The 14518-nt window shown below is 52.8% G+C and overlaps 1 protein-coding gene across 1 annotated transcript; it reads right to left on the minus strand.

Moving 5' to 3' along the window:
• Nucleotides 1-1701: 1701 nt before the first annotated feature.
• LOC113190124 (C-type lectin domain family 18 member A-like) lies at nucleotides 1702-10423 on the minus strand. The gene is made up of 12 exons (XM_026399265.2): nucleotides 10282-10423; nucleotides 9639-9730; nucleotides 7542-7781; nucleotides 6483-6580; nucleotides 5973-6094; nucleotides 5696-5803; nucleotides 5042-5134; nucleotides 4562-4668; nucleotides 3816-3945; nucleotides 3359-3455; nucleotides 2217-2308; nucleotides 1702-1739 (listed from the first exon to the last, which is right to left on the minus strand). The coding sequence occupies exons 1-12, from the start codon at nucleotides 10421-10423 to the stop codon at nucleotides 1702-1704; spliced, it is 1359 nt and encodes a 452-aa protein (XP_026255050.2).
• Nucleotides 10424-14518: the final 4095 nt, after the last annotated feature.

A 14518-nucleotide genomic window follows, 5' to 3' on the forward strand; every position in this document is an offset into this window, starting at 1 on the left:
TGTCCTGTAGCGGGTCGCCCCCTCAGGGCGCCCCCAGGCCAGCCCCCTGCCCCGTGGGCGCGCTCAGGACGCACCCTTTTCGGACACGCCTCAGGATGCAAAAAACATCATGCCTCCCACGGGGGACCCACCCCGACGTGCCACCTTCACCCAACGGCCCCAGGAAGGCCAGGTGACCAACGAGCGTCTCAGCTGGAGGAGTGTGGGCCGTGTCCCCGGAGAGCCGGGGACCCGGAGGTAGGCAGCGGCGGGGTCGCCCGCAGTGGGGCTCCCTCCCGGGTCTCCGGGGAGGGACGGGATCGCCCGGCGGGACTTGGGACCGTGCGACTACGCGTGCGAGGGCGAGGCTCCCAGGGCCACAAGGTGCCTTTGTGGGCAGTGTGTCCTCCGATCCTGAGGCGAAGTGGTCTTCCACGACCCGGGTAAAGAGTTGTGACCGGGTGGGTGACTACCTGGCAGGACCACGGCGGGGGAGCAGGGCCCCTCCTGTCTCCCGTGAGGCAGAGGAGGCATTGGGCAAGCTGACCCGCAGGCGTCCTTGGGCAGAATTTTGGGGTCTATGGCCTGGGCTCTTGGAACCGAGCAATTGCAAGACCAGCCTGCTCCTTTTGTGAGTGGATGATATTGTTAGGGACATCTGAGTTAGGGCACGACAAAACTTCTCCCATGCCCCCTGGATTAAACCCGCCGGAAGAACCCCCCAACCAAAATAAATAAATATATATATAAAAGATGAGATGACCGGACTGACCAGGTTTGATTCCCAGTGCACTACTGCCTCCGGTAAATTTTTGAACCTCTCTGTGCCTGCAGTTCTTCAACTGTAAAATGAGGATAGCAATACTCACTTCTCAGTGAGGATGTCTGTTTAAATGAGTTAATAGACGTCAGGTGTTGATTACAGAGTCTGACACACAGTACTTAAGTGCAGGCTCCAATATCTGAGGAGCTGGACGGGGGAGTGCAACTCTCCAGGTTCTTACTATACCATCAGCCCTGATATGTGAAAACACTACATCATGGGAAACAAGAGACAGACTCACACACACTGTGTCCCAGGTGTAGGGGCAGTGTCTACCCTGCCTGCTTGAGGCCCTGTCCTGGGAGTTGCTGGAGAAAAGACCCCCTACTGAGGCAGAGTTTGGTTTTCCATGTTACTGGAGAGCCTGAAAACATCCAAAGGGTAGTCTGGGTCACAAGATGGAGCAGGAAAGGAACAAGGTGAATAGTGGGAAAGTGAGATGACAAGCCCCCTCTGTCTTTTGAGGATCATCCTGGGGCATCGGAATTCTCCAAGCTGAGCAATTGCAAGTCCAGCCGATTCATAAATTAGTTTAATCCTTCCTGGGAAGCATCTGGTGGTGACAGCTCCAGCTGCCCCAGGGGTTGGCCCCGGGGGAGGATGGCAGCCTCTTCTGACTTCTAGCTCTGGCTTCTGTTTCAGTGCCTCACAGAAGTCCATCTTCCCAATCAAAAGTCAGCTGAGGGACCCAGGCTCTCCTCTTCCCATGCCAAGCTTCTCCACCACCCTCCCCACTCCCCACCTGCTTCACTGCCACCCTCTGCCCAACTTCCTGCATCATGCAAGGTCTGAGACCTCATGTTGGACTTTGGGCCTAGTTCTTGTTCCACACAGGTGAGTAGACAGGCCTGCAGGGCTAGTGCACTCAGGGGCTGGCAGGAGAGCTGCCTGGTCAGGCTTCAGGGCCCTGGGTCCCACCGAGAAATGTGTTCTTGGGCTGGAAAGGAAGTAGAACAGGGTGGGACTTTGTGGCAGCGCAGGCAGTAATGGGATGGAGAGCCTGCTTCACTAGGTCTGGAAGTGCCCATGGCCATAGTCCCACATGGAGCTCCCATGTTGGACGTGTTGCTGGGAGCTGGTGCTGGGCCAGGTTTCACCTATGCCCTTCACTATAGTTCACTGGACTTTAGGGAATCAGAGAACACTGAGGGACCCAACAGGACCCCCGGTGGCAACTTTCATGGTAGAAGGAGAGGGACCTTGGAGAAGTTCCTTGAAAATGTTCTAGTCCTGTGTCTGCATGGACTTGCCATGTGATGCTGGGCCCACTAAAGGTCCTGAGCAGGACATCCTCTCTGACCTGGTGCGCTCAGACACTCTATGTGGGTGACTTGGATATCCTAGCAGCCTAGAGTGGGCCATCAGTACCCAGGGGACAGGAACCAAAGGAGGGGAACTGAGGGCAGGCCCTCACCAAACTGGCAGATGTAACGGTTTCGAGTTTTGCAGCGTTGGTCGTTCCAGTTGAAGGCAGCAGATGCCTGCAGCTCCACACAATTGCCAAACCTGCCAGACCAGAATATGGGGTGCTCAGAGTGGAGGAATGAAATCAGGGTCTTCTGCATTAGGCCACCTGGGCCCAGGTGCCCCAACCACAGATGGGGCTACTGGGAGCCAGACCAATCTTCAAGCTCCCATTATGCTTCCAGAGCACGAATGCTCTTCTCAGGGAAGCCAGGAGGTCTCAGGAGACCCTTCACTGCAGCACTCAGCCACACCAACCAGTGGGTTGAACCTGGAACAGAGAGCCCAGGTCCTTCCCTTCCATCGAGGAGACGTGTCTGGAGCCTGATCAGGCCTGGCTGCTGGCAAGGAGGACTGGGGATGATATTTGGAGCTCTTACTGGCCACACAGCCTCACCACCTTCACCTCTGCTGCCCCTGCCCTGGGCGTTCCTGGGCTTGAAGGCATAGAACTAGAAGGTCTTTGGTAGGGGGGTCAGGACAGCTAGGGGGGTCAGCTGGGGAGTGGATGTGTACATGAAGGATGCAGGTGGGTGGATGGCTGGAGAATTGGTGGACAGCAGAGGGTAGATGGGCCAGTGGAGGGAGGGGCAAGTGAATAATAAATAGAGGGGCAACTGAGGGGACAATGGGGATGGACGGATGCATTAAACTTTCTTGGGTTCCCTCTTTTTTGGGGGAGCAGTACTTGGGATTGAACTCAGGGGTGCTTTGCCACTGAGCTATGGCTCTTCCTTTTTATTTTTAATTTTGAGACAGGGTCTGGCTAAATTGCTGAGGCTGGCCTCAAACTTGCAATCCTCCTGTATTAGCCCCGCAAGTTGCAGGGGTTACAGGTATACACCACTGTGCCTGGGCTTGGGGTCCCTCTCTTTTATATCATGCACCTTCTGATTTATACCTCCCTCACCTCAGGCCTGTGCCTGCACCAGCTGTGCCCAGACTTCCCTGGCACCAGGTCAGGCCCACAGTCTCAAAGGGCTGGACCAAGCAGCAGGCTGGGTAGAGGTTCTTCAGTGGAGTCCAAAGACTCAACCAAGGAGGCCCAGGCGACACCCTTGGCCCAGGGGAGTGCGGGCACCCCAGACTCACCCCTGGTTGTCAGGCTGCCCAAAGGCAAAACTGGTGAAGGAATGGTGTTCCCCAGTAGTCCAGCGGAAGGAGTCCTTTGCCATCTTGTAGGTGAGCCCTGGGCCAGGGTAGCCAAGGTTGCCTATCATCTGAGAGCCCAGGGGCCCTGAGAGGAGTATCTGAGCCCAGGAGCCTGATGCCTTATATCTTTTGGGCCCCCAGCTCTTAAACTCTTCCCAGTGCCTCCAGCCCTTGCCTCTGCACTGTGGTTCACCCCTCCTGCAGCCCTCTCCCCAGGGAAGGGGGTTGGAAGCCTGTCTACCCTCCATGTTCTGGACTCTAAGCCCTCAACATATCTTTGCTATTTGCTAGGGAGTACTCTGGGTTGCCATAGCCCAAGCACAGGATTCCTGGAGCCCTGTAGAGCATTCAGCCCCATGTTTCCTGCTCACCACACCCCAACCAGCCAGGCACTCACCGATCCAGAAGTTCCTGGTCTCAAAGTCACTGTCAGTCACCTCGTTGGTGGTCTCCAGGTGACTCAGGTAGAAGGCGAGGATATCCTGTACTTTCTGGCTCTCAATTTGGGCTAGTGTCCCTCCCTTTTCCTGAAATCCCAACCCTGGGTCTCAATGGCAGAGCTCCAAGAGCTTAGGCCAACCCTTTCTCCCATTCTGCCACCCCACCATGGCCCTGGATCCCAAATGTGTGTGCTGGTCAGGCCTCATCACATACCCCTTAATGATCTCTTGCCTCTGAGAATAGAGGTACCATTCCCTTCCCTGACAGCTTCTCCTCTGTTTGTACACAGGTCACAGGCCAGGCAGGGTCCTGCCCTCAGGAGGATTTTGTCTTAACTGCACAGTACCTTAAATATATTCACATTGCATATTGGCAACATTAACTAGTCAAGAATTACGGTTGAAAATGTGGATTTCCGACTTTGAAAAACCCTGAGTCCTGACAACCTGACCTGCCATCCTGTCTGGAAATCAGCATCTGGAGCCAGGTGAGGACAGTGCCTGAGACAGAAGTTGGGTGGGGCTTTGTCTCTGGGTTGCTCACTTAATGACCTCCTGGCTTCCTGAGCCTCTGGGTCTGTGACCTCTGTTTTATATTAGGTCAGGAGAAGGCAAAGGAACCATCATTTAGCCCAGGGTCATCTCATTTCAACCCTCATTTGAGAACCTGAGGAGTTCCTGGGAAGGTAGGGGTTACCATCACCTGGCATTTCATCTTGGCTCCATAATAGGTGTCTGCCTCCGAAGACACCATGAAGCAGTCTCCATCGATCCTCAGGTCACAGGTGTGGAAAGGAAAGTGCACCTTGGCTGGTGGGGTGGAGGGGACTGAGTTTGTGTCCCCTCCTTAGAATCATGACCCTCTCCCACCCTACCAGAGATCTAAGTTCAAGGTGCCCCTTCCTGTGGCCACCTGCTCCAAACTGGAAGCAGGTGGGCTCAGTGGTGTGCTGATAAACGTATAACAATGAGCTCTCCCCCTTAAATATGTATGGAACCCATGAATACTTGTCGATTTCAGTGGTGTAAATACCCCCACTGTGGCCAACTGCAGACTACAAATATGACGTCATGGAGGGAGGAGCTGGGAAGAGATGCACACAATGGGATCCTGGAGCTGATGGAACCCAATCCAGTACCCCACCAAAGGGAGTCCTGGGAGGGGTCTTGGGGCAGGACTCACTGTCACACTGGGCTCCCCCATAGCCAACGTCGCAGACGCAGGAACACTCCTCTTCCCGGAACCTGCCATGAAGGCACTGCACACTGCACCGCACTGCCAGGACAGGGCAGGAGGGCAGAGCACTCAGCCTCCAGCCTCCTGGCGCCCAACCTGCCCGCCATGTTGCTCCCCACAGACCTTGAACATTCAGCTACAACAGCAAGAGCATCTCTCTTGGGGACAGAGCGCACCTGGGCTTCCAACTGCCACTACACTTGGCTTCTTTGGTTTGATCCTCATTATAGAAAGAAGCAAACTGGGGTTTGGGAGGTGACCTGCCCAGGGTTGCAGAGTTGGGGGGCAGTGGAAGAAGAACCCATTTTCTTTTTCCTAATTCTGTCTTCCTCCTTCTGTCCCATAGCCTCAGGGCCATTTTGATTCCCCTGCATAGCACAGGGTCTGGCAAACTGTTGGTGCTCAATGAATGCTTGTTGAATGAATGCATACAGTGTGCAAACTCCAGCAAGTACTCCCAAGTAATCCACTCAGAGACTCCCTCAAAATGCTCTCAGCCTCCAGCCACCCCACAGCCACACCATAGAGCAGGGGTTGACACAATGGGGTCACCTCTCTCCTCACCCCTTGGGACTGCCTGCATGGGCACTAGGTCCTCACCTTGACAGTATCTGCCTGTGTAGCCAGGGAGACAGTGGCATTGGCAGGTGCTAATGTTGAGATGTCCATGGTTCCGGCAGCTCATGCGACATGGGTTCCTGGGGACCTCTGGTCAGGCACGGAGGGAACTCTAAGAAGGGGCCTCCCCTCCGCAGTCAGGAAGGTGCCTCCCTGGGTGGTGAGGGGTCAGGGCTTCTGGGATAGTCCCTCAGGCTGCTATCACCCATGCCAGAGCCACCTACTGTCCCAGGAGGAGTAGGAAGGGTGGGGCACTCACCACAGAGCCCCCCTGCGTGGTCCCAGGCCTTGAAGCAACCAGAAACACTGGCTGTGCAGAGCGAACACCAGGCGCCCTTCTTATAGGGGGTGATTGTCTTCCCGTTTACCTTCCAGTTGCCTCTGTGAGAACAAGGGTCGGAGGGTCTGGAAGGGGCCAGCCTTGGGCAGAGCAGGGGTGGGGCCTTGCTGCCTACCCACAGGCCCCTGCAGCTCTTTCAGCATGCCCACAGAGTCAGGGAGCTGGGTGAGACCGGGAGATTTTCAAGGAAGAAACAGATGACCTCCAAACAAATCCCCTGAAACCTGTCATGCTTTCAGGAAGGGACATCACAGATAAGCCTCAATCTGCACGTCCAGAATCTTCCACAAGCTCTCCTTTCCCTCCTCTTCCTTCTCCCACACAGGGTGCAGACCAAGGGGTAAAAGGCCATTTGGGTAGATAGGCATCTCACCCTGGATGAAAGTATCCCACTTAGCCCTCCCCGTAGCCCATGTTGTGGGCACTCACCCAGGAGAGTAGGCACAGACAAAGGCTTCCATCGCCACCTGGCCCACAGAGCACCGGTGTCGCCCACAGCCCAGCTGACTCGAGGTAGCCCACACGAGCTGCAGGGAACACAGTGGCTCAGAAACACTATCGTAGACTCCCCCCTCTCTAGCATGCACAGGCAGTGCATGCTTGGCGGGGGGCGGGGGGCACAGTTTGACTCACAATCCACATAAAAAGAAAGCTCCCTTACTTCCCCGGGGGCCTCTGGAGCAGCTGTTCTGGGCAGAGCTCTGAGGATGGTGGGAATCATGTAGGAAGCCTTTCTGAGTGGGGTGGGGAGTGGGGGCAGTTAGCAGATGTTTGAAGGGAGGGGAAATTGGGGGGTGGATGGAGAAGAATGGCAAAAGAAAGTCTTGGACATCAAGGGCCTTGTGATAGATTGCAAAAATGCACATGAGGGCTGGGGATGTGGCTCAAGTGGTAGCACACTCGCCTGGCATGCAAGCCGCCCGGGTTCTGATCCTCAGCACCACATACAAACAAAGATGTTGTGTCCGCCAAGAATAAAGAATAAAAAATAAATAAAAAAAAAATTTAAAAAAATGCACATGACCTTTCACTTGTTGCTATAGTCCACTTTTTTTTGGGGGGGAGCAGGTAGTAGGGATTGAACCTGTGGGCACTTTACCACTGAGCTACATCCCCAGCATTTTTATTTTATTTTATTTTTAAATTTTGAGATGGGAATTCATTAAGTTGATGAGTCTCGTTAAGGTGCTGAGGCTGACCTGGGACTTGAGATCCTCCTGCCTCAGACTCCCAAGCCCTGGGATTACAGGAGTACACCATGGTGCCTGGCTAGCTCATTGCTTATTTTTAAATTTTTAAATTTTTTAAATTTTTCTGTAGTTGCAGATGAACAGCATGCCTTTATTTTGTCTGTTTATTTTTCTGTGGTGCTAAGGATCAAACTCGGTGCCTCACATATGCCAGACCAGTGCTCTGCTACTGAGCTACAGCCCCAGCCCTTCTGAGATGAGCCAGCTGCCTTCAGTTGGCCTCACCTGCAACACTCACCTGAGTGTAGTGGGTACAGGTGGCATTGTGGGTACACTCGGCTGCTGCATGGCTGTACTGCTGCCCCTCTGCATACCAGAGACTGACAACTTCAACAAAGGAGGCCAAGCCTGCAGGCAGCAGCTGCACGTTCCAGCCCACTTGGGGAACACGCCGTGGGTCAGAAGTCAGGATCGGGGTTGGGGCGCCACAGAGAGCTGCCCTGGCATAAGCCAGTTGGGCCAGGCTCTCGCTCCAGTCCTGGGGGCAGAACAAACAGATATCCACGGGAGACCTTTATGCAAAGGAGAGGACCACTGGGCAATGGCTCAACTCCCCCATTGTCTCTGAGTATCCATTTCGAGAACCGTCCAGGGGCTGCGTGTGGACTCATTGGCAAGGGAACCAGTGACGGGGGCGGGGTGGGGGGGGGTGGGGGGTAGATCTGGCACTGGGAACTTCCTGTGGCAGTCCCTCTGGGATAGATCCCCTGAATGCAAGTAAACTCCCCCTCAGCTCTGCTAAGAGGTCTCATAGGGGTGACCTGCTGCAGCCACACAGCCTCTCAGAGATGGGTGTGACCTGCCAAGATGCCAATCAACCTGCTGACTGCAAGACATCATGAAACAAGACTCCACCCCTGAAACCTTAGTCACTTGAGTCTCACAGAGACTGAGTGACTGCTGGAGGTCATGCTGGAGATCAGGGAATGTGCAGATGAGCACCTACAGAGCGCTCTACTCACTGGGGCCCAAATGCCAGGCCCAGGGGACCTCTCACCCTTTTTTTTTTTTGCCTGGGCCTGGGCATTTGGGCAGTCACTCAATCTCTGTGAGACTCAAGATCCTTATCTATAAGGTGCCTATTGGACAGGGTTGTGGGGACTGAATGAGTACAGGGAGGAAGGTACCCTGCTCAGGTAGACCCACAGAAAGCTTCACTTTGGGCTCGTGTTCATTATGATTTTACCTCTGATGAGGGCTGGAGGTAGGTAGAGGTTCTCCCCAGGGCACCTCAGAAGCCACAGCCACCCTAAAGGCTTCATCTTCACCATGTGCAAAGAACAGGTGTCCTAGAACCTTAGAGGCCTCTAAGGGACAGAATGGGAGTGGGCTGCTGGTGGGCCTCCACTTGTGTCCTTTTTAGAAAGGTGAGTTTCTAGGGCTTTGCCGAGAGCCCTGGAAAAGTTATAAACTGCCAGCCAACTGATCATAGCTCTCCCCTGCCTGCAGGGTCTTGGGTGAGAGCACTCACAAGATGCTGGGAGCATCTTGGCTACACAGAACTCACTCAGGGCAGGAAAAGGGGAAGAAGCAACCTGCCCTCCTCCGGCCTGCCCCACCCCCACCTCCTGGGAAACTGACCCCTGAGCTCTCAAGGTCGCCACCCACACACTGTAGCTGCCAGCCTCCTAGGAGTTCATGGGAGGCAGCCATGAGGAACCGCTGCTGGGCCCCTAGCCATTCTCCCCTGCCCTTCCTCCCTGACCTGTTAACATGGGCTGGAGCTGCTGGGTTTCAGGCCATGGGGACATAATTTTTGAACTCCAGGATGACAGTTCCAACCCTGCATCTCAATGAGATTGGTGGGAAAACTTCCATATGCTCCCCCCACACCCTGTATCTCACTCCTGCTGTGAAATTATGAACTGTGAATGTGTGAATAGGCCAGGAAATTGAGAGGCCCCTCCTAGTCTCCCAGATAGATCCTGGTCACACACAAGCCCCTCCACAGCTCAGCAGGCCACTTTTCCCTCCCTTCCCATTGGACTCTGTGCAGAGCTCCTGTTCCCTGGGGGAGGAGATCCCAGCTCCTAGCATGTCTCCTGGTCTCCGTGGCAACGGGATACCAGGGAAGACCCAAGGTCTGCCTTTCAGGCAAGCATGAGCCAGGGGCATGGCCTCGTATACTGAGGGTCCTTCTGGGGAGGAGTAAGCCACAGAGTCCCTCAGCAACTAGGGCCATGGATCCTCAGCGGGCAAGGTGACTGACTGTCCCCACCAGCCCTACCCAGGCAGAAGGGCACCTGGCACTGGCATGGCCTGGTGAGCCCCTGACAGGTCTCTGTCTCTTCAGCTACCCTCCCACTCTGGTGGAGCTGGAGTTGGGGGCACTCACCATTCTCCGCATGTTGGCTGCAGGAGGTTGAACCCGACTGCGCAGGCGGTTGTGTAGAGACAGGAGCAAGAAACTCTCCTTCCTACTCAGGGCTAAGGACAAGGACAGAAGGCCAGGTCAGTGAACAGTGAGCAGTGGGACTGGGTCAGTCCTCATGGCCAGGTAAGAGTGCAACCTCACCCCTAGGATACAAGGCCTGAGACAGAGAAGAGTAATGGGTGGGTATGGGGGAGAGGGAGGGAGATGGGGACAGGAGTAGGAGTGAGAAGAGAAAGACCGGATATAAAGTAGTGCTATGACTGAGGAGTGTGGGACAATGGAGGTAATGAGGGACTGGGACCAGGCATGTGGGGACTCAAAGCCCGCCCCTCCTCTCAGCGATTGCATCTCTCTGGGTCATCAGCTCCAGCCTTCAGCTGGTACTCCACTTTGACCCCAACGTGGGCCCATCCCCTTGTCCTTCTTCCCAGCCCCAGCATCCATCCATCATGTCCCCTGGACTGTCCTTTTGGGTCCCTCCTCAAATCACACCAACACCACCCAGGGCTTAGGCCAGAGATCTGGCTTCCAGAAATCCCCTGGTACCCCCTCCTCAAAGCTCACAATGGCTCCTCTACCTCTGTCCTTCCCCTCCTTCCCTTACCTCTGGGCATTTGAGCCTGCTCTGGTGGTTGGGGTGGCTGCATCTCTGCCCAGGCGATGCCAATGAGAGTCAGGAGCACCGGCAGGAGGCCAGGCCGGTGGCCCTGGCCTCCCGGCCCCAGGGAGGGCTCTGGCTGTAGCATGGGTCAGTCGGTGCTGCAGGCACAGTCTGGCTTCACCAGCCAACTCACTTCCCAGGAGAGATGGAGCTCTTCACAATCTCAAGGAGTCGGGTGGGCTGGCAGACAAAAGGGGGAGGCCCCGTGAGTAATCAGTGTGTCCAAACAGCCTCCTGTTGTTGCTGGCATGAAAAGAGACAGACAGCTCCCCTGGATGCCTCCATGCTCCAGCCTCTGTGGCCTGGCCAGCCTGCCCCACCGACAACAGGCAGAACAGTGTGCACTGACCTCGTGGCCCCTGCTAATCATTGCAGGATTATTAGTGCCCTCGGGGAGCCCCCAGAGACCCCGCTGATTGGCCCACAGACATTCCAGAACAGTGGATTAGTGACTGATGGCTGTTCCCTGGCTGGGACAGTGTCCTCCAAGCCCATCAGCAGTTTCTGTTCCCCAGCCCCAGACCCAGGGAGGAGGCTGGGGCTTCAGCTTTGTTCCCTGTGGGGCAGGCAGGAACTGGGCAAAACCCCAAGGGAGTTGTTTCCTTTCTTGGGAAACTCATCTCAACTCCCTGCCATGAATTAAACATAGGCCGGAGGTAACCGCACACCAGACACCAATGAGCTCAAAGGGGAATGGGCTGGGGCCGTGCTTTTGGGAGGAAAGGGGAGCATTACTGAAGTCTGTCTGGGCAGCATGCAGGTAGGGTGAGCCCAGCCCTGGTACCTGCCACCCTCACCCATGTGACTGTGAGCCAGGAGGGGACAAGGCAGGCAGGGAGGAGAGTACATGACCAATGCCCTTGGCTGACTGCAGCCCTGCTGGGAACAAGTCGGCTTCTAGGCCACCAGGTACCTTGTGTAGCCGCAAGGTACACATGGCCATATGACTGGGGCCTGGCTAAGCCTACACAATAGCACCAGAATTACTGCAGCGGGTCTCACAAGGCCACACCCCAGTGTCCACATTCCTCTCAGGGCTGATCAAAGGTTATTCAGCCATCCCCAAGCACAGTGGTGGCCCCTGACCCCTGAGCCAGCACCATCTCAGGGTGAGGTGTCAACTCCATGGAAACTCTGCTGAGATGCAAGGGCTTGGCTTTCTGGGAAGCACTGATGGAATGTGGGTATCATTATGAGTGTGTCCCTGCACAGTATCTAGGGCCTCAGAGTTTCCTCGACCTCAGATGGAGACCTGGCAACCTGCAGCTCATCATCTCCAGGTCCCAACAATGCTTAAGCAATATCCAAGTCTAAATAAAGCCCCCAAAGCACAGTCACATGTGAGTCGTTTTGTTGTCACAAACCAGTGCAGTAGCAAATGTGATACCTAGGAGTATTTATAGATGAGGAAACTGGGGCTCAGTAAGTCCAGGGACTTGTCCATGGTCACCCAGAAAGTACCTGGTGCATCACAGCTAACTCAGGGCCTCCACTTTTACTTTTCAAGTGCTTTAATTCATATTGTGGATTTTTCTGAGTTCTATTTTTTACACCCCTGCTCTGTGCTGTATGATAAATGACTTAGTTCGTGCTCCTGGGCTTCAGTGATACGCGTGGCTTGTTGTCCCATGTAGTGTAATACCAGGCATCTGAGTCAGGTGGGAGGAAAATAAATTCTAGGGGTTGGGGTAGAATAACTATCAAAGGGTCCTAGTGGTCCTAGGCCAAGGCTCACTGAAAGAGGAGGCCAGGGTGAGCCCAGTCTTAAGAGCTGGAAGAGGAAAGGCTGTGAATACACCATTAGACAGATCCCGGAAGGCCTGGGCTGTGACCAAGACACTGTGTGTGACCTGGGTCTTGCACTCCTAGGCCTTAGTATCCAATGGCAAAAATTAGGGATGACAACGCCAGCTGGACTCCTATACCAAAGCTTCGCACCTTGTTTTACATGATATTTCTTCTTGAGTCTAGACTTTTTATGTTGCTTGCTCAGTGACTGGGGTAGGTTTTGAGAATGGGCCTGTTCTTGCAAAATAGCTTTCTCTAGATGAGGTTATTACAGCTTTTGTTACAATAAACAGGTGTTGTAATTCACATTTCATTGTTTGCTTTGTCACATGTCTCTGTCTATCCACCTGCTATAATTTGGATCTGGAATGCCCCTCTCGGCCTGTATTTTAAAGCCTTGGTGTTACTGGAAGTTGGTAGAGCCTCTAAGAGGTGGGACTCAGTTGGAGGAAGTTAGGTCACAGGGTCATGCTCTTGAAGGGGATGTCAGACCCTGGCCCCTTCCAGTCTCTTTGCCTCCTGGCTCCCTTGAGATGAGCAGCTTTGCTCCATCACGTGCTCCTGCCATAACATTCTGCCTTATCACTGGCTCCAAAGCAACTGAGCCAACCTATGCTGTAATGAAACCTCTGAATTTGAGAGCCAAAATAAACCTTTACTTCTTTTACGTCAATGAGCTAAGGTATTTCGTTTCAGTTGCAGAAAGGTGACTAAATCAGTAGCCCTCTCCTGCCCGTCACCTCTTTTCTCAATTTGTATTCTTTCTCAGAAAACTGTATTTGTGTTTAAGCTATTGTTTCTCTTCCTAAAGAAGTTCACGTTTCCACAGCCATTGAATCATATTGATGTTCTGCAAAAAATCCTCTTTCAGATTTGCATTCAACTCCAGATCTCAGATCTGTGGTCATGTCTCTTCTAGAAATTGTATGTTGTTGTCATTAGTATTATTATTATTACTATTATTCATTAATTAATTTTTTTTTTGGTACCGTGGATTGAACTCAGGGGTAGTTGACCACTGAGCCACATCCCAAGCCCTATTTTGTATTTTATTTAGAGACAGGATCTCACTGCGTTGCTTAGCATCTCACTTTTGCTGGTGCTGGCTTTGAACTTGTGATCCTAGTGCCTCAGCTTTCTGAGTCACTGGGATTACAGGTATGCGCCACCACGTCTGGCAGTCCATATTATTTTAATTTTTAAAAACTTTATTTTGTAGCCAGGTGCAGTGGCATATGCCTGTCCATCCTGGCTACTTAAAAGACTGAGACAAAAGGGATTGCAAGTTTGAGGTCCAGACAGCAAGTTAGCAAGGCCCTGTATCAAAATAAAAAAATGGAAAAAGGGCTGGGGGTGTAGCTCAGTGGTGAAACACCCTGGGTTCAATTCCTGGTACCCAAAATAAATACTTTTATTTTTGATACAGGGTCTTGCTAAGTTACAAAGGCTACCCTTCAATTTGCAATTCTTCTGCTTCAGCCTCCTCAGTGACTGGAACTACAGGCATCAGCCACCTTGCCCAGCTAAGTTACCAGTAACTCTACATGGGTAAATTTCTTTTTCCTTTTTATTTAATTTTTTTTTTTTTAGTTGTAGCTGGACACTTATTTATTTATTTTTATGTGATGCTGAGGATCAAACCCAGTGCCTTGTGCGTGGTAGACAAATGCTCTGCCATCTAGCCACAACCCCTCTTTTTCCTTTTTCTTTTTTAATGTTGGGGGTTGAACCTAAGCTCTTGTGCACCCTAGGTCGTCCTACTGCTTGCTACATCCCTATCTCCTGCAGAAATGGATCCTAAAACTTATATGGCTATGGTACCCCGATGTTTGGTTAAATGCCAGTCTAGGGCTGGGGGTGTGGCTCAAGCGGTAGCGAGCTCGCCTGGCATGCGTGCGGCCCGGGTTCGATCCTCAGCACCACATACCAACAAAGATGTTGTGTCCGCCGAGAACTAAAAAATAAATATTAAAAAAAAAAAAAGAGCCTTCTCCCTGGGAGGTGGGACACGGTTTTTGGAGGTGCCCACCTTTAAAAAATAAATAAATAAATAAATGCCAGTCTAGACACTGTTGTAAAAATATTTTATAGATGTGATTAATATTTAAATCAATAGACTTTGAGTAGGGGGCTGGGATGTGGCTCAAGCGGTAGCACGCTCGCCTGGCATGCGTGCTGCCCGGGTTCAATCCTCAGCACCACATACAAACAAAGATGTTGTGTCCGCCAAAAACTAAAAAAATAAATATTAAAATTCTCTCTCTCTCTCTTTAAAAAAAAAAAAAAAAAAAAAAAATATATATATATATATATATATATATATATATATAGAGAGAGAGAGAGAGAGAGAGAGAGAGAGAGAGAGAGAGAGAGAGACTTTGAGTAGGGAAGA

The sequence above is a fragment of the Urocitellus parryii genome, chromosome 15, assembly GCF_045843805.1.
Source record: "Urocitellus parryii isolate mUroPar1 chromosome 15, mUroPar1.hap1, whole genome shotgun sequence".
Classification (NCBI taxonomy): domain Eukaryota; kingdom Metazoa; phylum Chordata; class Mammalia; order Rodentia; family Sciuridae; genus Urocitellus; species Urocitellus parryii.